The following is a 27,996-nucleotide window of genomic DNA, read 5'->3' on the forward strand; positions in this document are numbered from 1 at the left end:
AATAAATATATAATATTATAAAGCAATATAAATTAATATATGGGTTTAACATTTTAAAAAAATATAAGCATAACACTGGATAATAAGGGGGTGTTTGGGTAAACTTCTAAAACACGCTTATTTGCTATCTGTTTGTTGAAAAACAAAAGATGTTTAGAAAAGCTTCTCCAAAAGCTTCAAAATGGAGCTTTTCAAAATTGACTTTTACTTTTTAAAAATCAAATAAGCAAAAAAACAAATCTAAAAGTTTAAAACAATGTTAATCCACAAATTCTGAAAAAGTACTTTAAAACATAAAAAAATATTATCTTAAATATAAAAAACAGCTTCACCTTTTTAAAGCAACAAACATCTCAAACAACATGAAACCATTATAGATTTTGGATAACAACGGCCATCAGATATTTTGGTAATATTCACACATATTTTTTCTGAAATGTATTTATTTAAATTTGATGCACATTAACATGTAATACCGCATGACCGACAATGAAAATTGCCGTTGTTGGATGATTGTCCAAAACTAATTTAAGCATTTGTTTTTAATTGAAATAAACCAATTTTAATAAAAAATATATGATAGTAAGATTATATAAAAATTAGTTTATATGCTTTTTAGCAAGTTATTATTATCAGTATTACTATTATTATTATTATTATTATTTTATTTGGAATATAATAGAAGTTATAATTATAGTCGGAAAGCGCGATTTTAAAAATCATGAATGGTTTTGAAGAATTAAAGTGTTAAATGTAGTTTATAGTTTAAATTAAAAATAAGATCAAGTACAAAATTGAAAGCATTCATTTTTAAATATAAAAATACTAAGACTATTATTTTGTATAAGTCATTAAATTAGCAAAAAAAACAATAGAATGTTATATTAAACTTTTAAAACATGTATTGTAAAAGGATATCATTAAGGAACATTTGTTTTTGTTAAAAATAAATTTAACCGGAAAAATCATGTTAGTATTATGGTGTTTTGATGTGATATAGATAAATGGATACATTATGGAAGGTTTTAAATGATTTATATTAATAAAATAATTAAGAATTAAAGATGAAAAGTTAGGGGTGCCACTTGGCAACATATTAGGCCAATTAGGGAATATGTGGTTGAACTATCATTTTTGTTTATTATAATAGTAGATTGACCAAACAGCAAACATAAAAAACACAAAGAACATACCATTGGATACCGGGCGATATGGATCATCAACTTCATGCACCCCATCCAAATGCGGCCCCACAACTTAAAAACACGGGCGATATGGATTGTCTAGTTAGAATTCGTATGTTTCATTTAGGTAATTTATTTAAAAAAATGTAATAACTTTTGGAAAGAATGTTCACATCTTTAAACGCCTAATATCAATAAATTTTTAAGGTAAGTAAAACATTTAGAACTTGATGTAAAAGTAGTTGCGATCTAATTGCGTGTTGCAGCGAGTTTTGATCGGTATTGGTTTTGACTTCTGAGTTCTAAGTAAAAGGAAGTTCAAGATTTTTTGTATAACTTTGTCAAAATTGATGGGTTATTTGTATAACTTTAATTTAAGGGTTTTTTTGTATAATCTTATAGAACTTTGGTGGCACCATATAAGAACCTTAGGCTGTTTTCGATGGTGCCACGTCATTGCCACGTAGAAAACAGGGCTTCAAAGCCCTTCGCGATAACGTCCCGCTATGATTCAAAGGATGCCCCTATATATATATGTGTGTGTGTGTGTGTGTCATGTGTGTGTATGAGAGGGAGAAAGAGTGAGGGCCCACACATTTGATACAAAGGCGTCGGTCTGTAAAGCTGGGCACCCCCTGAACCACGCCCCTCGGCAGTGTGCTGGGCCTTTTGCGCCCCAAGGCAGCCCCTTCCGCGCCCATAGCGTATTGGACTTAGGCTGAGGGGTGTGGAGCGCTAGAAAGGGCGCAAGAGGGTAGCCGGTCGCGCCCCGGGGCGCGAGGACCACACCACCGAGGCGCGAGAGGGGCGCGAGCGCGGAAAAAGAGGCAGGCGCAAGGGGTCTCGCGGGAGCTGATGGGCGTAAAGGGACTTTGGGAAATGGGAAAGAGACGTTGGAGGTGGTAAAAATGAGCCGTTGGCTCTTTAGTTAATAAAAAAAAAAATTTTTTTTCTCTATATATATCTATATCAAATACATACCAACATCAAAATAAAACATACAATTTTCTCTCTATTAAACATATATCAAACCCAAACCAACACCAATATCACATACCAATATCACATACCAATATCACATACCACACCCAAAACCCAAAATCACCCCATCTTCCAAACCTTTTTTTAAAAACATGGCTGGAAATTGGTACCCAAACCTAGATTCAGATTACAGTTACGACGATTTATGGTCGGCACCGGACCAAGCGATGTTTTATTCGGGGTCGCAACAACCATCCGGCTTTCAACCATCCAACATACAACCGTCTCCTAACTTTGTAGTTCCGGAGACACAAGAACCAGAAGGTGAAGCTGCGGGACAAAGAAGACGCGTCCACCGGAAAAAACAAATTGCAACGGACGGGTCGGGTTCGGCTTCGACCGGAAGGACGAAACGGAAAATCACTCCGTGGTCATCGGATGAGAAGGAAGCCCTGTGTCGGGCTTGGATAGTCACTTCTGAGGATCGGCGTTGCGGTAATTGTTTTAACGTTTTTAAAAATGATTTTTAATAAAAAAGTTAAATAAAAAAGTTAAATGACATACAAATTTATTTATGCATTTTGCAGCGGACTACCAAAAGAGCAAAGTCTTTTGGACAAAGGTTAGGGAGACGTTCTATTCGCTCGTTGGGAGTACAGAGCGGAACGCCGATATGATTTCGGGTCGGTGGACCGAAATCAGAAAATTTGTCGGCTTGTTTACTAATCTGTTCAACAGGAACGCCGGTCGTATGAGACCAAGTGGCAGTGACGATTTGGCGGTTTATAATTTCACCGTCGAAGAGTGGAAGCAGGAGTGCCTGCGGAGGTATGGGACGGTGAAGACGTGGGACGATGTAAAGGTGTGGGAGAGGTTGAGAAGGTGTTCTAAGTGGGTTGAGCTGGTGGCGCCGGACGTTGATGCGGAAGTACGGCCGAAACGGACCAAAACTAGTTCGTCTGGAGCGTACAGCACTTCCGCCGGGTCGGATTGCCGGGTTGGATTCGACCTAAACGTTGCGGGGGAGGAAACGTCTTCACCGCCGAGGAGGCGGCCATTGGGAAGGGACGCCAGGGGCAAAAAACCTGCTGAGGGGGAAGCCGTAAACATCAACGATCTTGTTGAATCCCTCAATAAATTCAACAAAACCATGGAGGTGGTCTCTAATGACAAAAAGGAAAAAAAAAGAATGAGAGATTTGGAATTCCTTACAAGAGACTTCAGTAACCTAAATCCGGTCGACCAAATGCTGATGGAAAAACAAAAGGAACGTATCCGGAAGAGGTTGATCGAAGAAGACCAAGCCGAAGAATAAGAACAATGTTTTTTTTAGTACTTTAATTTTTTTTTTAGATATTAATGTGTTTTTTTAATTAATGTGTGTTTTTTAATTAATTTATGAGTTTTTTTAATAATACGTTTTTTTAATACATTTATAAAAAAATAAAAAAAAAAACCGCTCGCGCCCCCTCTCGCGCCCCTCCACACCATGCCCCCGGGCGCGAGCACCACTACCAACACCCATCTTATCAAGTTTCTCTCTCTGCCACACGTCACAATATTATTGGCTGGCGCCCCCACTCGCGCCCCCTCTCGCGCCCCCCACACCCCCACAGCCTTATCATATTAAAACCATCACCACCCCGCCGACATTGATTTTTAATACATACTTAGTTTTATATTTGAAAATGTATGAATAATATTAAAATACCACAATATAAATCCATAGCATTATAGCATTTTTTATTATTTGCTTTCTTCATCTCGAAGGAGGTGCATAAAATAATTAAGACCACATGTAAGGTTTTTTCTTCTTTCAAATATTCAACCATAAAGTCAGTTTTCTGAAGAATATTCTTTATGTTAAATTGGTTTTTTCCTAAAGCACTTTGGATCCAATAACACTAAAATGCACTACTATTCAATGTTTAAATAGTTTTTGAGTATTTTTTAAAAGGGGAGATGGTGGTAGAGCACATATGCATGAAGATTAGATATGGTATGGTATGCCTTTGACATTTTGGATGCCTTATACGAGTACTATAAAATATATAATATTTTTCAAAGAGCGACGATAGTTATAATAACAATAATCAAGACAAAGCTAAGAAATCATGAAATTCTGCTAGCATCCAATTAATGTACGTAAATGATTAATGGGGCCTTAGAAATCCAGTAGGTGTATCGATAATCCGATTGAGTATATTGAAATCAGACACTAAACAACCGTCGAGGCCCGCACCCTCCTCTTGTCCCGACCCTTAGACTAAAATGCATCACTATTTTGTAACACCTTCACAAACCCTTGGTTTCTCATATCGTTCACCGTTTAGTTTTCTCGGGTAAAGTTGTAATTTTCAGTATTCAAGCATTTGATAATCACCCACTCCAATATCAATTCTACATGTAAAATAGAACGTAGAATTCAAGAAGACATACAGTCAATTTTTTATAGTTTTTTTTCATGTTTTTTCAGATGCAATTTTATATTAAAAACTATGAGAACCTGATAAACTATACATAATATATATTATAGTTGGTATACAACCCGTCTATTTTCATATCACACTTAAAACAAAAACGTACCGTAACCAACCACGAGTCTCATTTCCCACAATCGTAGTTGCACCAAAAATTTTTTTGAAAGCAAAATATAAAAGCTTTAAACATGAATTTATGCCTCAAACAGGCAAAAAGAGATAAAAAGTAGTCTCAAAAAGCCACAAAACCGTGTGTTCAGTCAGTCCTCACTGTATTTGTATTGTATCTCTCTCCTTTTAGGGTTTTCTTATTTTCCCCCAATTTCTTCAATTCCAATTCCAATTACTCACACTTTCACGCTATAAACACTCAATTGAACCTTCATACTTCACAAATCACATCAATTGTCATCCAATCGTAAGCTCCTCTTTCACCCACCTCTCAATTTCAAATCTCATTTTTCAATTCTAGGCTTTGTGATCTTCAAGTTTCGATTTTGATGTGTTATTCCCTCAATTGGAACTGATTCGTGTCTCTAGAAGTTAATCGATTGTGCCCTAGATCTGGTCAGGTAGTTTAATTTGGGTAATTTGGGTCTAGGGTTTGTGAAATTGGATAATATGGAGTCGGTAGGTGAAGAGGGTATTATGAATTTGGTGTCTGCAAGGAAGTTATTGAAGGTTAATTTCAAAAAGTCGAAAGATTTAGGGCTAAGTTTACAAAAAGCCGGGCCGAGGTTAGATGAGATTAATCAGAGGTTGCCGTGTTTAGAAGCTGCGGTTCGTCCGATTCGGGCGCAACGTGACGCGCTTGATGCGGTCGGTGGGCATATTAATAAAGCGGTTGTGCCGGCTGCGGCGGTGTTGAAGGTGTTTGATGCGATTCACGGGTTGGAGAAGTCGTTGTCGGACCCGCAGTCGGATCTTTCGGGGTATCTTAAGGTGTTGGATAATTTACAGGAGGCGTTGCAGTTTTTGTCGGATAATTGTGGGATGGCTATTGAGTGGTTGGATGATATTGTCGAGTATTTGCAGGATAATAATGTGGCGGATGAAAGATATACTTCTAGTTTGAAAAAGGCACTAGATTATTTAAAGGAGTTGCAGAATGAAGAAAAGGGTAGGCTTGATGGTGGGCTTTTAGTGGCGGCGTTAGATAGGTTAGAAGGCGAGTTCCGCCGCCTGTTGACTGATAATAGTATCCCGTTACCTATGGCATCATCTCCTTTGAAAGATGAACCGGCTGTAATTTCACCGTCTCCGTTACCCGTTCCTGTTATTAAAAAGTTGCAAGAGATTCTCGGGGGCTTGATTGCAAACAACCGGCTAGAAAACTGCAAATCTATTTATGTTGATGTGCGTAGCTCGATCGTTAGAGCGAGCTTACGCGTGTTGAACTTGGATTATTTGGAGATTTCGGTTTCGGAGTTTAATAATGTGCAGAATATTGAAGGTTACATAGCGAATTGGAGTAAGCATTTAGAGTTTGCAGTTAAGCATTTGTTTGAGGCTGAATATAAGCTTTGTAATGATGTTTTTGAGAAACTAGGGTTGGATGTATGGAGGGGTTGTTTTGCAAATATAGCAGCACAAGCGGGAATGCTTGCGTTTTTGCAGTTTGGGAAAACGGTCACCGAGAGTAAGAAGGATCCGATTAAATTATTGAAGTTACTAGACATTTTTGCATCTTTAAATCGTTTAAGATTGGATTTTAACCGTCTTTTTGGTGGGGCCGCATGTGCTGAGATTCAAAATCTCACACGGGATCTTATCAAACGGGTGATCGAAGGCGCATCCGAGATTTTCTGGGAGCTTCTGCTTCAAGTGGAGTTGCAAAGACAAGCACCGCCACCACCAGATGGCGGTGTACCGAGACTTGTGAGTTTTATAACTGATTACTCTAATCGGCTTATGGGAAGCAACTATAAGCCAATCTTGAACCAAGTTTTAGCCATTGAACGAAGTTGGAAACATGAAAAGTTTCAAGAAAGTCTTCTTCATGATGAGCTTCTTAACCTCATCCGAGCCATTGAATTGAATCTTGAAACTTGGTCAAAAGTTTATAATGATCAAATTCTTTCGTATGTTTTCTTGATGAATAATCACTGGCATCTTTATAAGCATCTTAAAGGTACAAAGATTGGAGCTTTATTAGGTGATCAATGGTTAAAAGGTCACCAAGATTATGTAGAATATTTTTCGGCTCTCTTTTTAAGAGAAAGTTGGTCAAAACTTCCGTCTCATTTAAGCCGGGAAGGTTTGATTTTGTTCTCAGGAGGGCGAGCCACTGCACGGGATCTCGTGAAAAAGAGACTTAAAGCTTTTAATGAAGCCTTTGATGAGATTTACAAAAAGAACTCAACTTGGGTTCTTTTGGATAAAGAGTTGAGAGAAAAGACATGCCATCTTATTATTCAAGCAATTGTGCCTGTTTACCGAAGCTATATGCAGAATTACGGGCCACTTGTCGAACAAGATTCTAGTGCTAGCAAGTATGCAAAGTTCACCGCTCAATCTCTTGAAAAAATGTTAAATTCTCTTTATGTGCCGAGGCCCGTGAGACATGGTAGTTTTAAAGTCCGACAACAGAGTGGTAAGTTCAGTAACGGTGTTGAAGAACAGTTATCTGCTTCTCCAACGCCTACGATTGCATCAGCGTGACATCATTTCGTCATCAGCCGAGAACGGTTCCTTTGTACATATTGAGGAACTCAAGAGTGTAAAGGAAGAATCAAGTTTCTGAAGTTGGTTTATGAAATGGGAGTTTTTGGTTTATTGGAGTTGCTTGCTAAACCTGGCATGGTGGATTGGATTAATGATATTATATATTTCAGGTTGGTAGACAGCTGAAGTTAATGAGTCTTGGTATCTTTGTTCCTTAGAATGCATAATTATTGGTTCTGTTTTTTTTAGGTTAGCAGCAAGGAATATTGTTAAATTTAGTGTTGTTGTGTACAATTGGTTTGGTATAAATGCATCCAGGAACTGTGGCTCCATAATTTTATCAATATTTTTGAATTTTCAAGTAGATGTGTGCTTTTTATGCTGCTTGATGAGTTGATGGTTCATTGAAGATTTGAACTTTTTTGTGAATAAGGTTTGTGTTGGGTACAAGCCCATCTCCATAACGTATAATATGTTAAAAAATGCTGTGTAGGTTGATGGGTTGGGTTTTGAGCTTAACTTGTTTCGAGCTCTTTTTCTAAAATCTAAAAACACATAAGGCTTGACAAACCTAAACAAGCTTTCCATACAAGGCTTGAGCTCGGGGTTAATAACTGAACATGCTTTATTTAAGGCCCGGGCTTAGCTCGAGCTCGAGCCCGAAAAAGCTCGGCTCTTTTTAAGCTTTTTATTGATCCAAGCTCGAGTAGCTTGCAAGCAGCTTGGTTCATTTGCACCCTCCAGAGTACAAATATATGCTACTAACTGTTCAAAAATTCTTTATAATGTTATACATGCCCAAGACACTTTAATTTTTTTTTTTCTAATATAGCAATACTATATTAAAATAACACAATGTTGTAATTAAAGATTTTTTTTTTTGTATTTTATGATAACTTGTTTTGAAAATTAAAGTATAAAAAAGTTATTCATGTTTAACAAAGGACTAAAAGCGAGACACTTTGTCATATAAAGGACAACGATTGAAAGTAAACATTTTAAACTTAGTTCATAAATTGTCAATGTATGTTTAAGGAACAAAATTTGAAATTCTTTGTTTAAAAAATAATGGAATAAAACAGGTCTAACTCCATATCTACTATCAGTACCATGTCTGTCATTGGCAGATCATAACAGATATTACTTATTTCAGAAACAGTTTATTTCATAGTCACTACTTGATAGTTACAATTCCAAACCACATAGTAACTTTCTTTTGTCAATGTCTAACTCAATATATGTCCATTCAACCCATCTAAAACCCGAATTTTGAGGACAAAACTTAACCCGAATCAGGAAAAAAACAATTAAAAAATTCCCTAAATAACTCGTATTCACTTGCTATACAAACTTCACATATATATTCACAAGGTGCCTTATGAAGGCAAATACTTTTCAAGACATTGGTTTAAATTCTGAAGCGTAACCGGCTTTGTTATGAACGAATCCATACCGTTGGCATAGCATTCTTCTGCACTTTCAGACATTGCATTTGCAGTCATCTACAAGACCATCAAGTTTTTAACCCGAGTTAAAACAATAAAAATGACCAAAATAACCTTCAAACAGTTCCATCTACTTACAGCAATTATAGGAATTCTCTTTCTGGACTGCTTTAATATTTGTTCCGGAAAGTCAACTCCGGCTAAGCGTGCTTCATCCCAGTTGCCATTTGTATGACCGGATCAAGCGTGTAGCTTGAAGACCATCCATAACAGGCATGCATACATCCTACACCATAAAAACCATAACATTTGTAAACATATGTGTACATTGATGGTGACTTAATAATAAGAACACTAATAATAGTTACCATAAGAATGATTGAGTAATCATAACGTTGAATCGCACGCAAGGCTTCAACCCCGTTATTCACAACATCCATATCTTGATTCAACTGCCTCATCATCCGCTTTGCCACCATCACATTCACAACATAATCTTCAACAAGAAGTATTTTATGCCTTACCGATGATTTGCTAGTAGTTTGATTAGAGTCCACCCTCATTACAGAGGGACGGTTTTTCTGGATACATGGATCGTGAAATGGACGGTCTTGATCGACACTCATGTTGTTGTTGTTATTATTATTATTATTATTATTATTCTCTAGAACACTGATTCTGTCTACTTTGTCATGTGTTGGGTCGGACCCGTTAGAAGTAAAAAGAGAGCCTAAAGTCCGTGTCTTGAACTGGAAAAACCCGCAGTTTACATCCTCATCATCTTCTTCCATGGAACCATTGTCATGTCCGTCTTCGAATTCATCAGTTTCATCTGAGCTGTCACACGCTTGTGGAACTTTGTGCGGTAGGACAAAAGTGAATGTAGATCCATGATTTACTTTACTAGTAACTGTGAGTCGTCCACCCATGAGTTCAACCTGTTGACAGAAACCTTGTTTAAGAAACATGTTGTTTCCAAAAAGAATGTTTTAAAAAACATTACCAGTTGTTTGCATATGGCTAAGCCTAATCCGGTCCCGCCATATTTACGAGCTGTATCAGCGCCAGCTTGCATGTATTTTTTAAACAGGGTCGGTAATGCGGTTTCCGTCAAGTTACATCGACAAAAATGTGGGTCAGAAACCAGAAAAATGTTTTTTTTGGAAGATTAAGAATGTAGAAATGTACCTGGGATTCCAATCCCGGTATCTTGAACGTCGCATCGTATCCACACAACTGTTTCGTGTGACTGCGGTTCGTTGTTCTCATGTTTTTTCTGATGTTCGGGACATGGGTCCGTTATTAGATAAAGTTTTATCTTAATCTTCCCTTCGTGGGTGAATTTGACGGCATTGCTGCACGAAACGACTTAAAAATAAATAAAAGAATTTAAGTGGTAAAACAATTAAAACAGGTTACTGGTCAAAACGGGTCGGGCCAGATTGTATGCTTTGAAAAAGTAGTATGACTAAATGAATCTACCTGATCAAGTTGGTGAGGATTTGTCGAATTCGAAGAACATCACCAATAACCTGCAAATTTGTTACGCTGTTAATGTACATGTTGAAACGGACCGGGTAGACCGACACATTTTTCATAGGATAAAAGGAATACTAGTTTAGGTAAATATGAAAAATATATATCTCACCTCAATGGGGACATCATCCGCCACGTGCCCTTCCAATATTAGCATCTTTTTCAGTGACGCTGCAGCGGTTTGGAGTACATGCTTGATCACCTCTCGCAGTCTAAATTTTGTAGCTTCAAGCTTCATAACACCTTTAAAAAACCATTAAACATTAAGGCAAATGTAACATAATGGTCAACTGAAAATGATACAAGAAAGGATAGAAAGTCAACCTGATTCAACTTTAGAGAAGTCGAGAATGTCATTTATAAGTTGTAAGACTAAATCACCCGAAGATAACATGACATTCAAGAGTTGTTTTTGATCTTTATCAACCTTTGTAGTCGACAATATTTCCACCATGCTAATGATCCCAGATAAAGGAGATCTTATCTCGTGTGACATGGTTGCTAACATTTGTTTCGCTCTCATTGTTTCCTCTACATTTAAATTGCATAAATCAGTAAGCAATAATAATAAATGATGAAAGCAAAAAATAAGGCACTAAACCTGTTATATGAATAGTTTTGTTAAGCTCGGTTTCCTGGGCCTTTTGCACGGCTATTTCCTCTCGAAGCTTTGCCATCTTTTCTCTTCTTCTCACCTACATGATTTCCCAAAAGTTTGAAAAGTAGAAACTTTGAAAACATACACATTAATGATCATAGATTGCATAACGGACTGGGTTTAAGTTCGGTCCAAAACGAGTTGGGTAGGATTTTTTTTTTTTTTTTAAGTTGATGTATAGATGACAATGAGTCTTACCTGGTCTGTTATTTCCATTCCCATATAACTCACACCAATCGTCTCGCCTGCTTTGCTGAAAACGGGCTCGACATATATCAAGAACATCTTGGCCCCAAATAACTCGGTTTCAAATGTAATTTCCCTCTTTCCCGGTACTCCTTTTTCAAGAACTTCCCTTTTAAAATCTTGAGATTCCTTAACACCGCCACCTTTGAATATCTCGACGTCTGTTTTCCCAATAATATCCTAAAACAAGTATTAAACTTTCATCAATATTATCATTTGGTGTGATCATTATAGCATATTACATTTTTATTTATTTACCTCTTCTCTCAAGCTTGGAAAATGATTATAAATGAACCGGTATCTCAACTCTTTATCTTGATGGCCAATGACAACGGGAGCATTTTGAAGAACAAAATGCAAGTAATTATCAGCTCGTTTCAAGATTTGCGAAAGCTCTTCAACAGGTGAAGATTGCTTCTCGAGCTTTTCAAGACTTTCTTCCAACTTTTCCAAAAGTATACGCTCCCGTTGGACACTCGCGTTCAATAGTTTCTCCATATGCAATGCGCGTTGTTTCCAATACTTAACCGTATTTGTATCATATTCATCCTCTATTTCAAACCTCTCATCTTGAACAATAACACCAGTTTTCCTCTTGGGAACATCTTGAAAGATTTCACAAACTTCATCAAGTATAGAAACCGGGCGTTTAACGTCAGCATAACAATCGTTTTCAAACTTATGTTCTTCTAAAATCTCTAACTTCTTGAGCTCAAATCCATGTTGTTGTTTCCTTAAAGTCTCGAGTTCTTCTCTCAAAAGTCTCACCGCGTTTTCTTGTTTCCATTCCCAGTTTTTTACGAGGTAGGATAATTGAGAAGACCCCTTTTCACTATAGTTTGTGAGCTCAACTAGTCGTTTGAAGTCAGCTATGCTCGGTTCTTCAGTTAAAGTCAAATCTTCTAATAAGTCTTGATCAACACCCGGTCCTTCCACATTGAACTTGTTTCCAGCTGCATCGATGTCTTCGGGCCACATTGAAGACAAGATTTCGACCTCCATGTCTTCGGCATTGTCGTCTTCCATTTTGAACTCGGGTTCAGAATAGTTGGATGATCATATATCGATGTTTAGATACGTTTTTGTAGTGAAATTTGTTGGTTTCAGATTATGTGAACAACATTTATCGTTTGATTCTGCATTGAAATGATCAGAAAGTTACTAAAGAAAAGGTTAATTTTGACTGTTAAACTGTAGTAAGTTTTTAAATTCGAATAATTACCATATGTTCATATCTCTTAACTACATTTTTTTTCAACATCATACCCCATATTAAATACTTAATAGTACCTATCAAACTTTTTAGTTTACACAATGCCGTTTTCGTCAATTTAGACGTTTAAAAGTACCTTGCTTGACACTTCAAATGTCAAATTAAGATCTACCTTTGACTTCTAAATTAACCATTAATAGAGACTTCAACTTGATAACTAAGTTAACTGGGTCATTCAAATTCATATTATCCAAAATAAATTAAATTCCAAAGATTATAGTCATAAAACAATAAAAATTCAATTTTTTTAAAGGAAATACTGATAACAAGAATATATTGCACACTTCCCATATAGTATACAACAAATAACTGTTTCAACTTTCAAGCAATAATCATCATATATACAATAATATGCAAACGATTAATGTAATCAAAAAGGACAACTTGTTTCATCAAGTCAATCACTTACCGGTCAATTTGATCTACTGTGTTTGAAGAAGAACATGAACTGATTCAAATGGAGAATCAAGAAAGCTCAGAAATCTGCAAAAAATGAACAAAACCATCAAAAATTTTCAAGTAAAGATTGAAACTTGAAACTCCCAACATCATTAAAAAAAATAATTAATTGCCAAAATTTATACAACCAAATCAGTTTCATAGTGGGGCCCAAATCAAGAAACTGGAGAACTTAATGCTATTCAGTCTTTGAAAAAAATGGCAAAAAAACCCCACAAAATATACATCCAACCACAAATGATCAAAACCCAACTTTATATGTATATATAAAAAAATAATAAATGGCGGGTATTCCAAGAAAGAAACCTGAGAAATCAATACTGTTGATTGCTATGCAAAAACAGCCACAAAACTTTAGAACATATGATCAAAACACAACAATTTGTTTCAGTTGAAATTAACAAGTTAACAATATTCAATAATTTGTAAATATTATTACTGGCTTGTTAACAACAAAATGGTGGCAATCTGAGCTTGCAAATCAATCATGCATATTGGTTGGTGTGTAGATCTGTAAAGTGATGATGGATGCATGAGTCAATGAATAAACAAATAAGTTCAATCAATGGTGCATAGAGAATGGAGAGATGAAGCATGTGAAGAAGAGAAGCTCAAAAGGCTATATGCATTGAACAGCAAATTATATATATATATATATATAATTTTACAACACATAAATGTGTTCCTGACAAATGTCTGGCTTCTTATGCTCATTAGTTTTTTTTATTGATTGTAATAAAATACTTAATAATATATATAGGGGAAAAAGATTCCTAAGATGGGAATTTTGTTGGAGTGATTATATTCCAAGAAAAAGATTTCAACCAGAGATTTGTTAAGTGTTGTATTTTAGGATGGGGACATAAACAAGTTAGTAACCAAAAAAAAAAAGAAGATAATTAAATTTTAGTGATCCAAACTGTGATTGATTGACTGAAATAATTTATATAGTCAATGTAGCCAATGATACTCCTAATATTCATTTTGTTTGTCAAGGACATTCTTACTAAAACTAATATATACTCCTTTTGCTCCTAGCTTTTGTTTATGTTGTTTCAAAACTAGTTATAACATTATGAATGAACAAAAATACGGTTGTTATTCATTAGGGGACACCAAGTTACTTTTTCATTTGATTATGTTATTGTGATTGTGTTTTACGACGAAGTTGAAAGTTATGAGTGTCATAACGAGAATAAGGATTAAAAGAGATAGTTTGAGTTATCAAAATTCAATTTATCTTTTAATTTTTTTTGAAGAGGTGCAATAATTTTGATTTTAATATATTAAAGCCTCTTAACTTGTTAACTATGTAAATTAGAACAATTGACATGATTCGAATTAATTAAGTAGGTCAACCCGTACATACATGATCTGTTTATTAAATGAGTTAGACATGATAATTAAAATTCAATTATTTTGTCCCGTTTGAAGTAGGAATTAAGAGTACCCTTGTATGTGATCATGTCAAACTTTTTATATACACATTTATTTGTTATTCATAAATATACATGATTTGTAATAAGACTTGAATCCTTGTTATTTGAAAATCACACTCCTTTAAATCCTCGATACCATTAGACTACGAGTCGTTTGATGGATAGAATGGTTTGTAACCTTTAATCCTCTGAAGTCTGTATCCTCTATTTTATAAATTGTTTCCCATTGCATCGAGTCTTGCTATTATAGGATATATACTAATTTATATACATCATCATTTTTATAGTAATAAATAATTTACAACAGCTCATCTAATATTGCTTATATCTAGAAGAGCATGTGGATTGATGATTAAACTATAATTTATTTTTAATTTCCCATCTAACCATTTTCACTTCTCCTCAAACTGTTCTGTAATAAACACACAACATCCATATGCAAATAACCTATGCAATACATACAAATAATTTATTTATTTACTTACTTCTTTTTTATATAATGTTTAAATTCTTTTAGCGTAACTTAATCCACAAATTTCAAGAGGTTAACCATTTTATTAAACGGGTTACATTTTGTCGTGTTATGATTTGCCGCCATAATCTATAATATTATATATGTATATAGATTGTCTAATAAAATATATATAGTTGTGATATGATTTATAAATCAAGATGTTAATTATATTCAATTTTAAATTGACTAAATCTACAATCTATCTATCTATTCTAATAAAAGACTACATATTTTTGCCACTTGTCATCCTCATAGCCCTCCCCATATTTTTTTCACTTATTTCAATATATGGTCCTTATCTTTTAAGCCATGTCAATATATGAATTCAAGTTTGTTTTGTTATATGTAAATCCTAATCAATTCATTCGTTAACATTAACGGTGAAATAAAAAAATAAGGAAATATTAAAATTGGATCATGTACTTTTTTTGAGTGCTTATTTATTTTCTATTGGTCTATATGGATTGATTACAAGTCGAAATATGGTTAGGGCTCTTATGTGTCTTGAACTTATATTAAATGAGGTTAATCTCAATTTTGTAACATTTTCTGATTTTTTTGATAGTCGTCAACTAAAGGGTCTATTTTTTCTATTTTTGTTATAGCTATTGCAACTGCTGAAGCCGCTACTGGACTCGCTATTGTTTCATCAATTTATCGTTACAGGTTTGTTAGAATATAATTTTAAAGTCACAAATAATTGCAAATTAAAGCAAATAAAGGTGCATTATTGTCGAAAAATTTGGATTTGTATGGTAAACTAAAATTTGTTTTTTAAACTGGGATTCGAGCAACAGTGCATAATTTTTTTATATAAGCTTGGTTTCAAATTTGGATTTAAAATCTTCTCATATACATTTGAACACGGGAAAATATGTATTTTCTTAATATTCTCCAAACGTGTTGTATAAATATTGCAAACATAGAGAATACCTATTATATATCTTGGTGTTTAGCATTATATTATTGAAGTTGAATTATATATTTATAATCTATATGTATACCGATTTACTATATAAAGTATATGTCATTTATTTATATGATTTTATTGTGTAGTATAAAGGGTTTTCACAATAAAAAAATCAATATTTAGTTTTCAATATTTTTTTTATAATTCAGATCAAAATGCTCCTGAACATATATTTTTATGTTAATTTTTTTTAAAAAAATAGTTAATTCGGTTAAAAGTCATTTACCATACTTCCTACAAATCCGAAATTTTTGTATTTTTTTCTATAAGTTTATATATATATATATATATATATATATATCGATTAATTAAATATTCCAACAACTTCCATAATATTAACAAATAACAGGGTATTAATATTAAAAATCTAAACATTTCTTATCAAATACTTTCAACTTTTATAAATAACAATCACTACCTTTACTGTATACAAATTTAAATCTTCTATTATTCTACTAACTCAGAATAATCACTTTTATTTAAACATGGCTCTAATGTTAGTATGTCATTGTTATTTTCCATTAATATGAAATGAAAAAAGTCATTTTGTTATATTTTAATTTCCGGTTTTATATGTGGCTTGATTATACAATTGTTAATTGTAATATATAAAATCAAGTAATAATTTGTCATACACAGAATATTAATGACACCGAATTTATCATGATCAATCAATTTCAGATTCTAAAAATTATAAGGATGACTATATCATCAAAGTTCAGGTAATATGTTTTATTGAATAATCATGTTTTTGGGATAAACATGAGTACATGATCTCAAATGACATTGTATATATTAATTGATTAATAGGTATGATATTTTGCGTGTATGAATTTTTTTTTGTTAGTTTTATTATCATTTATTTAGGGTTGGTATGCAGTAGAAAAATCTTATTTATCACACGGATAATTATACGTGGCTATATCAGGAGTATAAACATACCTATATGTTACCTTATCAAGAGTTACAAGCAGACATAGACTAAAGGATTGATTTGTGATAAACAATGTATCCCAACCAATACAATCACAAATGTAGTGTACAAAGACTGTTTTACTTATTTGTAACATGTTTGTGTAATCTTAGTTATATAATTTTTGTAATTTTAATGTAAATTGTAACAGCATAAAATATATGATCATGTTGTTAACTATATTTCACTTAAAGGTTAAAGTGCAAAATTTTCAACAATTACCCGAATAATACACGGGCCTCAAACTAGTATCTAAATATACCAAGTGAACACAAAAGCTGAGAAGCAAAAGATAATCATATTGGTACATGGAAGCAGTGTATGAAATAAAAAATATTTCATTTGAATCACATGCCATTATAGAAACAAACTAAAATTGGTTATGCAGGAATCATATTTTTGTTTTAAAATCTGTAGCATTTACAGGTAGAACGTGGAGTCGACTCCTTTTGAGCACTTTTTTATTCTGTTCAACCGTCTATTAATTGACACGTACCTCCTGTCCAGCGCAAGTTACAACATCGTCATGTGCTACTTACCTCACTTCTAAACCAAAGCTCATTAATCACGGTTAAAATAATAATAGATCCAGCAAGATAAGCGTATAGTTTGGTTACATGGTCATTTTGTCTAGGGATGAAAATGAACCAATATCATTGTTGTCTAAGTTTGATCTCGGTTCGTATGTAGCTATTTTAAGTTCGATCTTTGAACTCGCCTTCTTATTATTTATCTAATTATTCTATTTATAACTACTTTTACATATTTATGAGTAAAGTTTTTATCTTAGAGTACTCATATTTACTACATTTTGTATGTCAAGCTGGGAGATCATATCGGGTTGGTTCTCATGGTCTCGCAACCAGACGCCACTGAGACTTCCGCAGGGGACTTCACAGACTTCTTCACCAATTTGGATATACATTTTGGATAACTTCATGACTTGGTAAAATATGTATCAAAAAACATGTTAGTGAAAAAGAATATAACGATGACTATATGTCTATATCTTAGTATAGAATTCATTGACTCAGTATACACTTGCTGTAAAAGAAATATGCAAGCAAAGTTACTGTACTTCTTAATTTTTAAATAGCAAAAGATACATGAAGACATTATTATTTGTTAACTGGTAACGGCATACCATATATGTGTGATTGGTTGGTAGGTATGTTAGTTTTTATTTTCTTTTAGGATTTCCAAATAATTGACATTATTTAAATAAAAGTTTAGAAATAAAATATTTTGTTTCATTGATAAAAAAAAGCAGCGACCATAGTTAAGTGCAACATGACAAGATTAACAAGAGTAAAGCTGGACATAAATATATTATCCTTTTCTATTTATATAAATAAAATTTCTTTTCATTAATGTTTCAAATTAATATAATAGTATTAAGTGAGGCCTTTTCAGTTGTTATTCTGTATTTTCTTTATATATATATATATGATAACTATCATTACAGAACTGTTAAATTATTTAAGAACTTGAAAAAACCCTTGAAAACTAACCTATATATAATATATATAGGATTAGTATTAGGATCATGTGAGAACTATTTTGAAATTGAGAACTTTGAGAACTATTTTAAACCACAAAAAACACCCATTTTAACAAAAAAAAATTATAAAACAAAAAAAAACTCGAAAATTAAAAGAGTAAAAAAACCAAAAGTTTTTATTTTTCATCCCGGTTTTATAAAAAAAACAAAAAAATTGAAAAAAAATATCAGTTTAACAAAATTATACACATATGTATAATACTTATTTTTTAAATTATATATATATATATATATACTAGACGGGTGCCCGCGCGATGCTGCGGGAAACCAAAATCCTAGTAATCATGTCACAATTACGGATGTTCAAAGTTCGTTTGAAATCTTGAAAACGTTTAAACCAATAGCCACTTTTGATTAGATGGTTTCTGAATGTTCAAACCATAGAAACAGTTCGGTTTACGGTTTATACAAAAAATAGGCCATATAAAACCGGACTGGACCGTAAACTTATAATTGAAACTCAATGCGTGAAACCAAACCATTAGTAACGATTCAGTTTAAATTTTCGACGCTTTAATTTTCGTTTTCAATGAAAAAAAATCAAACCAACGGTTTAGCTCACTATTTAACTTAGAAACCGTTAAAACTGAATTGTAAACATCTATATGTAACAAGTTAATTTTTTTTAATTGAAAAAAACTATAGTAATACCATACCCAAATTAAAGACAATAAAATGCTCGTTTTTATGGTGTAATTTTAAAAAAAATATATTAACGTATGAAAAAGTTACGGCCGTTGGAAAATCATTGGTGGGAAGTTGGTTACAATTAAAATAAAAAAGAATACATAGGTAAAGATGAAGGTTCAAAGTTGTAATAATTTTTTAAATCTACTAAAGTTGAGTGATGAGGGGGTAATGTTGTAACTTTTTTCATGTATATTTTCAAATGGACAAGTTTGTTCCTATCTTACATGCTATAGAAGGTGTACCTTAAGCTTTACAAGTTGTGAATTACTTAAAATGTAGGTGTCTTAATTTGCCCATGAGTGATGCATTATATATAGTATATATATATATATATTTATACACATATGTACAAATTAAGGTATATGATAATGTACATATGTGTACATTACGTAACTAGAGATTAAATGAAATTATACACATGTGTATAATACGAAGTTTTTTTTATGAAACCGGAACGTATAAGAATTTTGGTTTTTTTACTTTTTTAAAATTTTTGTTATTTTTTGTTTTATGATTTTTTTAAATATTTTTCTTTAGAGGTTTTTTTTTTACTTAAAATTGTTCTGAAAGTTCTCAATTTTCAAAGGATTCTCTTAGGATCCTTACCCGGTATTTATGAAAAAATATAGCTAAGCATTAGATTAGAAATCACACATGTTAAGGATTTTTATAGATGTTTTAATGTCAGTCATGCTACGAATATTGATTGAACAAACTTATATTTTGATGTATTAAACTTTCAAAACTTACTTTAGTAGAGGTTTGATTGATGACATTGCATAAGTTATCATATAAGACGTTAACAAGACAAACTAATCACCACGTCATCGTTTCTAATGGCAAGTAGCCAGTAGCGATCGCCCCTCTCTTATGGACGGCCGTATTCCTCAGGGTTGGGTGTTTGACTATTATGGTGTCGGATGTGGTGACGGGTTTCATTAATTATGTTTTGGTTTGAGTGTGTTTCATCTTTTGTTGGCCAGAGGTGGTAATCGGGGTGTTTGGGGAGTGTTTATCATCGTGTTGTAAAGGTGGTCATGGTGACGGTGAAGGTGTGTATCGAATAAGTAAAGCTACTTGATGTAAAAGAAAAAAAAACATGATAGGCCATATATATTTGTACATGTCATACATACCAATAACAGAAAATTAAAACTTTGATACATGAAAACGTAGTTTTATTATAGTCAGGGGCGGACCCACATAGGCGCCATCGGGATCCCGGGACACCATGTTTTTTAAGAATTTTCTAGAAGCGGTATATAAATTTTTTTTAAGAAACCCATAAGAATTAACACTTGGAACCCATTGTCAATAATATTGATGTGGTCTAGTGAAAAGTCCTTTGTTTTCCCTATGAATGGTCCAAAGTTTGAGCTCTACAAGAGCCCTGTTATTTATTATCTTTTTTTAAACCCTACTCAATATTACTTATTTAGTTACGGATCCAAACATTTAAGCTTACTGTGTGCATATATTACAACAAACACATCTCAAACTCTCAAGAAGATTCTTCAGCTATCCTAGACAAAATTCTTCATTACCTTTTAAAAGAATGCTTTTTGTTAGTAAAAAATCAAAATTTATAGATACATGGAGACAATATAGTCAAAAGGATGGAACTCAACCCATGTTTAGAGAATTAGAGCCAAGAATCTTCATAAAAACCATTTTTTTAGTTCATGTGAACAAGAACTAGTAAAAAAAACTTACGTCACAAGTCGTTATTATTATAAAGTTGAAAATATTAACACGGGATTAGATATGCAAATAAAAAGCTCGGAGATCATTTTAATGAGGTGACCACCTATGATTTTGTGTGTTTTATTATAATAATATTGTTTTTTATTATGTTCTCGATTCGTCTCGACCCGGCCCGACTTAAATAACGACCAATCTAAAAATTTTGAACACCAAAAAGTGGGACCCATTGGCCATAAATCATGAGTCCGCCACTGATTATAGTTACTATTAAGAGTGTACATTTAATAAATGGATTAAAGAATTGAATGTATGAATGAAACAAAGTAAATAGCCTAAATAAGAGACTTAAGAGTTAAGCTAAGTCAAACCTTCGATTGGGCCTTTAAGTAATTAGGTTTTTTGGGCTTAAAAGCCCAAGAGATCTGTTAACTAATCAGTATAATCTAGAATATAGAGGTACAAATATCGATTAACTGGTTTCTAATATATCCTTTACAAATCTTGAAGACGATTTTGACAGTTTACTCTTTTATATTTTTCTCATTTTCTTTTAAACGACTGTTAGCACCACGCTGTCACTACCCGAATCACCACAACCATGCCCTCATCTACCTCCCCTCCCTTTTTATCCTATAAACATCCATTATCCAAATATATGCATTCCAAGTTTTATGGATTGATCAACAAATCATTAAGACACAATCTTGATGTCCCACAAAGCATGCCAATTTCTTTGGAACATCACAAATTGTCATACATTATCTCAAACCAACACATGCATTCCAACTTTTATGGAATCAAAACATTAAGGAACAGATTGTAGACAATGATTCCTTTTTCATGTCCTATGATCCCCTTCACCCCTTAAAGATTCCATTTTCATCAACCTCTATCTATCAACAAATATCCTTGCAAATATTGCAGGCTCGACGAATGGCGTCAAAAGCGGCCACGAAGGATAAAAAAACATCTTCATCAACATCAACACAAAAACCCGCAACCACAACTTCTGCCCAACAAAAGAAACCGGCCACGAATCCTGCCTCGATGAAGAAAGCAGCCTCGTCCCCAAACGAAACCAAAAAGGTTCAACCAAACCCTGATTCTTCTAGTACCCAAACCACCAAAAAACAACAACCATCGCCTGCTCGAGGACGTTCACCTAGCGTACGCAGTCCTTCTCCCAATATCAATAACAGATTACGCAGCCCTTCCCCAAATATTAATAATAGATTACGTAGCCCTTCCCCAGGCGTTAATAATAGATTACGCAGCCCTTCCCCAAGCGTTAATAACAGATTACGCAGCCCCTCTCCGAATGTTAGAGATAGAGTACGTAGTCCTTCTCCAAATATTCGAGATAGATTACGCAGCCCTTCTCCAAACATTAGAGAAAAAAGCACAAAATCTTTATCATTGAAAACGCCCAATTTGACGGGAAAGACTAAAGCACCTGTGAAATCTCCTCCACTTCCTAAACCAGGAACTAAGAGAAGCCCAACAAGTGTTAAGAAGGAGAGTTCTAGTAATGGAGGTACCAACAAGAAGGTAATTAAACAACCAAAGACAAAGCTTGTTCCGAAATCAAAACCGAAAGACGATCAAAATGCATTGAATCTTGACCAAGATTATGACAAGAGTCAACATGGAGATGAGAGTGAAATGGATATTGAATCTATTGATTCGAGGCGGTCTTCGGTGGTAATGGAGTATGATCACTCTATGCCTCCATCATGCGATGCGTCGGAAGTGAGTTCTCTATGTAACGAATCGGTTGATGATCAACAAGAAATAAGAAGTCGTCAAGATGAATCAGAATCAGAATCAGAACCAGAACCAGAACCAGAACCAGAACCAGAACCAGAACCAGAACCAGAACCAGAACCGGAGATGAATGTTGATGTGGAGCATAAGCCGGAGCCAGAACTAGAGCCAAAACCGGAACCAGAATCAGAGCAGGAAATTGAGGCTGAGCATAAGCCAGAGCTAGATCAAGAGTCCGAGTCGTATCATGTTGTGGAGAAGAAACCGGAGCCAATATTGGAGCATGAGTTAGAGCCGGAACCAGAAGTAGAGAATAAGCCAGAGCAAACTATGGAACCGGAATTAGAGCCTGAGCCGCAAAAGCCAGGGTCAAAACCGGAGCCAGAACCAGAAGCGGAGTATAAGCCGGAGCCAAATCTGGAAGCCGAATTAGAACCTAAGCTTGAAATGGAACAGATAAAAGAGCCTGAAGTAGAGCATAAGCCAGAGCCAAAGTTGGAGCTAGAAATAAGCCCAAAGCCCGAAGAAGAGCATAAGCTTGAACCGAAGTTAGAGCCTGAGCCGAACAAGAAGCCACAGCCCAAGCAACAGCCTAAGATTGCTCTTATTGCTAGCCGGTTCCTGGTGCCCAATGTAGCCCAAGAAAATCAAGAACCGAAAAAGGTGGAATCCAAAAAGGTAGAAGAAGTGAAAAGGGAAGGCAATGAACAGGTGGGAGACGGTGGTGGAAAGGCGGCAAAGGATAGAGAAACAGCGGCGAATATGGTGGCTGTGAACAGCCATGTAGGGGTGGGTCTTGAGAAAAATGATAATACGGCGTATAATAATGTGATAGAGGAGACCGTAAACAAGCTTCGTGAAAAACGAAAGACTAAGGTGAGCGCGTTGGTTGGTGCATTTGAAACTGTCATTTCGTTGGAATCTGATTGACGCACAAATTGTACAAAAGTATTTCAACGCAATTCATGTTGGCCGGATGCCTATAACTAGAGTGTCCGGCCAACTCATGTTTCCGGAAGAAACTTAGGTTTACAAAATAAATCTGATGAATTTGGATCGTCAAAGAGGTTAATGGTTTTAAAGATGTTTAGATATGTGTTTCAAAGTTGTCAGTGTAACTATAACATTTAGAATGAATGTTTTTATAACATTTTGAATTTGCTTCCCAAGATTTAATATATAGCAAATTAATAGGGTGTCAAAATATTGAGATATGTGTTAGTTAAGTCCGGATTAAAACGAGTTTAATAAAAATGGGCTCGGCTCAAATTGAAACGAGTCGTTTTAGGAGAAAAAAAGGATTGAGAATTTGATATGAAATATATTGCATTCTTAGAGAAGTTTGCTAAATGGAACCTGGTGCTGTTCTGGTGTGTATTTCACTTATGTTTCAATGCACATATACAAGGTTATGCCTAGTGCATGGGGGCTGTTTTGGGAGTCATTATGCTTAAAACATCATCATGACTTTTATATTGTTTGGTAAATATAAGGAATCAAGTTTTGTGCAATCAATATCATTAGCATTTTTTGCTTTTGTGGAATTTGTAGTATGTTTAATTGACCATGAATTATATATAGGACCATGAGTAGAAAGTAATGTCATAGGCACTGGTGGTAGATGGTTTAATTATTGTTGTATGTCATGATGATTGTTGGCTATAAGTTATAACAAACCAACCCTAAATAAACTTCAAGATTTAAGATTGCCACTAGCTAGTCTCATGCAAAGTTTACAACAACGGTCTGCGTTTGTAATCCGGGTAAAAGGTGGTTCATTATTAAAACTGCATGATGTTCATGGTCCGTTTAGAGCGGTTTTGATAAATTATAGGCCGAACCACCAACCACACTTTAGGAAAAAGATAAGGGTTTGGTCTAATTATGATGACATTGCAGTGAACGATGTTTGTGTCGTACCATTTATTTTTTAGGTAGAAGTAGAAGTATAGGGGCGAGCAAATAATCGAACCAATAACCGGAAAGTTAACTGAAATTAACCGAAAATTGGCCAAATCTATCGGCTGTGGTTAAGTGAATGTGATTAACTGACTATTCGGCTATGGTTACGGTTAAGGTATTCTCGTTAACTGACTTTAACCGAACACAACCCAGGAAACATTTATTTTTCACAGGAATATTTTCCATATTTACATTTCTACTTTGATATATATTGGTCAATATAATAGATTTGTGAATGGTTGCTTGTCATACTTTGAATGTCTTTAAAGTTTATACCTTGCCAGCTTCCTTCTTTGTAGCACAAATTGTAGTTAGTCATACGTTCTTAGTACTTTTGAGGTCAACCTATGATAATGCACACAAGCTACATATCTAGACATTAACCTTGCAATGATTCTTCTTCAAGCTTGTCATTACTAGATCAAACAACTTCAAATTGAATCAAAGACCAGGAATTGAAGAACAAAAGTTCTAATATTTGCACCGACCACTTTGAATTGAAATATGATTCTAACTATCGATAAAAAAGAGTGGAAAACTTAGGTTTAATTATGCACCAAACTCAAAACGCTAAAAAAAACCCGAAATAGCCATAACCGTTGGGTTAACCGAACCATGGTTAACTAACTATCAACTATGGTTAAGACTTTTCGATCTAACCAAACCGTTAATTAATCGAACCCACGGTCAACTGAATTTGAACACCTCTAGGAGTGGGTAATAAATCGTTGACACTTTGAATTTTCTTCGAGAAAGAGATTAGGTCGTGAATTATAACTAAATTTTTAGTGTTTACCTTAAATAAAGTACAGAAAATGATGCATTTTACAAAGAATTTGATTCTTTCACGTTTCATGTAATTAATAAACAAGAAAAACCAAAAAAAAAATAGTCGTTGCTGCAGTTGATTTGCTTTGATCGCTTAACTATCGTCGACTTTGTTCTTGCTTTACGTGACAACCGATCATGTATCTACATATTTTTTCCACATTTGTCTGAGCTTTTGTGCGTTTTCCTTCCACTTGATTATTTGAAAATATATTATCAGAGTTTAGTATTATATTATAATCATAGTTAGGAAATATTATTTATTTTGTTTACTTTGTAATTATCTTTATTCTACTACTATTGATAGTTGATTAATAATACATAATTTATTAAAACACATCCAAAATCATTTATTAAGTGAAACTTTATCCTAAATCGGTTTTCATCGTACATCCGATAAAATAGAAAACATCCCCTTCTTTTCGTTTATGGGCAAAATTAGGGGTGTGCATGGGTCGTTTGGGGCGATTATAAGCCAAATCCATAACCATAACCGATATGTCGATTAATGGATATTCATAACCATAACCAATCTATTATGGCGGTTTCGGTTAATCGGTTTTGAAGGTATAACGAGTTGGTTTGGGTCGGTTAACCGTAACCAAAACAATGTATCTACGCCTAAAAGTTTGGTACCAGTTATTACAAAAAAATGACATTACATAGTCCAACAAAATATATAATCCATAATACTAATACCAAATATTTAAAAAAGAAAAGCAGCAACATATAATCCAACAATGAAATTCCATCAAAATGGTATATTCCGACCATATGTTCGGTGGAAGTTAGCCTCAAACGTATTGTTGGTTAAATAAATGGGTCGGTTCGGTTATGGCGGGTTTGGAATTATCTTTAACCAAAACCGACCCATATTGACGGTTTTTGAAAATTCACTAAACCGACCCACTGGTTATGTCGGTTATCGGTTAAAATCGGTTCGGTTATATTGGTTATGGTTCGGTTAAACGGTTATGACGGTTAAGTTAATTGCTCACCCCTAGTCAATATTATACGAAGTTAAAATGGCTAAAGGTGCAAAAGTTTGATCAAAAGAGCTTTTTCCATTCGTCAAATTGATCATTTATATTATTTTCTCTTACCATATCATCATATGCATATAGTCCTATAAATATAATTTTGTAAGAATATGTGTATATAATCATAATATTGCGTGATTACGTACACAAAGTATTCATAGTTAAATAGCGTTCTCTCAATATAAAAATATACTTTTAATCCATTTGGGTGTTGCCTCTTGGGGATAAAATATGTTGTGAACATTAGTACGTCACATTGTGATGTCATTTAGTGAACTATGTTTGTGTCATACTGTCATACCGTTTATTTGTTAGGTAGAACTTTGAATTTTCTTAAGAGAGATTAAGTTTTGAATTATAAATAGTTTGTGTTTACGTCACATATAAAAAAATAAGCAATTTACAAAGAAGTATTTGATTTTTCCTATGCTTCATATAAAGGAATAATTTTTGTACATTTCCTGGAAACATGAATATTTCACATAAATGAAAAGGATATGAAGATTTAGCATTTTGCATGCCATTTTTAGATGTACAATTTGAAGAAGCTTTCTAGATTTTTTGGTGCCAACATATAGAATTAACTAGACATGACACATGCATGTAAAAATAAGGAAATTTTTTGTTGAATTTTTAAATGCGTATAATAAGAGTAAACTGCGGTTTTCGTCCATATGGTTAGTTTAAATCTGCGGTTTTAGTCCAATAGTTTCAAATTTGTGATTTTCGTCCCTGTGGTTTCATTTCACTTGCAATTAAACCCGAATTCATTAACACTGTTAAGTATGGTCGTTAAACCCATCAACGTACACTTCACGTAAGGGGCATTTTTGTCCTTTTTTTCCCAAATGCACCTCAGCCCCTCACGTAAGGGGGGCTTGCGAATTACAACTGGGGTTTATTTGGGGAGTAAAAGGACAAAATGTCCCTCACGTTGATGGGTTTAACGGCCAGACTTAACGAGGTTAATGAATTCGGGTTTAATTGCAAGTGAAATGAAACCACAGGGACGAAAATCGCAAATTTGAAACTACTGGACTAAAACCGCATATTTGAACAAATCATAGGGACGAAAACCGCAGTTTACTAGTATAATAATGATATAGATAAGGGTCCACTGAACTTGAAATTGTATATCTAAATAACTTACAAAGTTAACAACTAAGTTTAGCTAACACAATAATATCAATTAAAATTATATGATTGTCTACAATGGAAATTTAATTAAATAATCTATATACCTATTCTAATAAAGTAAAATAACTTTAGACACGTGTCAGTTTATGGTTAATCCTTACAATTTTTTCCCTCCAAAACTAATATATTTCATAGATCAATAAATATTCACTTTCCTTTTACACACTATTTATATTATATCTATAATATAATTAAATTATTTACTTTTCTTTAAACTCTGTTTATATTATATCTATACACTTTTATAAAAATAAATATTTACATATTGTGCTACTATACATTGTTAAAATATATTTCACAATACACTTGGTGAAATCCAAAAATCAACAACAAACCGTGTTTGTTAAATATTGAAAATACAATAATTTTAAATGTTATCATTAACATATTATACTATGTATATTGTTGAATACTGTAAACTTAAATTT

The 27,996-nt window shown here is 33.8% G+C and overlaps 3 protein-coding genes across 3 annotated transcripts; 2 read left to right on the forward strand and 1 right to left on the reverse strand.

Moving 5' to 3' along the window:
• Nucleotides 1-4,793: 4,793 nt before the first annotated feature.
• On the forward strand, nucleotides 4,794-7,723 carry LOC143635250 (exocyst complex component EXO70A1-like). The gene has a single exon (XM_077103128.1). It carries the CDS (start codon nucleotides 5,267-5,269, stop codon nucleotides 7,304-7,306), a length of 2,040 nt encoding a protein of 679 aa, XP_076959243.1. The 5' UTR covers nucleotides 4,794-5,266; the 3' UTR covers nucleotides 7,307-7,723.
• Nucleotides 7,724-8,454: 731 nt separating this feature from the next.
• LOC143635194 (histidine kinase 5-like) lies at nucleotides 8,455-12,343 on the reverse strand. The gene is made up of 9 exons (XM_077103078.1): nucleotides 11,453-12,343; nucleotides 11,147-11,374; nucleotides 10,892-10,985; nucleotides 10,615-10,821; nucleotides 10,403-10,533; nucleotides 10,237-10,286; nucleotides 9,939-10,109; nucleotides 9,758-9,857; nucleotides 8,455-9,692 (listed from the first exon to the last, which is right to left on the reverse strand). Exons 1-9 carry the CDS (start codon nucleotides 12,218-12,220, stop codon nucleotides 8,955-8,957), a joined length of 2,487 nt encoding a protein of 828 aa, XP_076959193.1. The 5' UTR covers nucleotides 12,221-12,343; the 3' UTR covers nucleotides 8,455-8,954.
• A 9,319-nt stretch (nucleotides 12,344-21,662) lies between these two features.
• Nucleotides 21,663-23,508, forward strand: LOC143635195 (uncharacterized). The gene has a single exon (XM_077103079.1). The coding sequence runs from the start codon at nucleotides 21,711-21,713 to the stop codon at nucleotides 23,469-23,471; it is 1,761 nt and encodes a 586-aa protein (XP_076959194.1). The 5' UTR covers nucleotides 21,663-21,710; the 3' UTR covers nucleotides 23,472-23,508.
• Nucleotides 23,509-27,996: the final 4,488 nt, after the last annotated feature.

The sequence above is a fragment of the Bidens hawaiensis genome, unplaced genomic scaffold, assembly GCF_021521415.1.
Source record: "Bidens hawaiensis isolate Kalapana, Puna unplaced genomic scaffold, B.hawaiensis_p1.1 tig00007413_1, whole genome shotgun sequence".
NCBI classification, from domain to species: Eukaryota; Viridiplantae; Streptophyta; class Magnoliopsida; order Asterales; family Asteraceae; genus Bidens; species Bidens hawaiensis.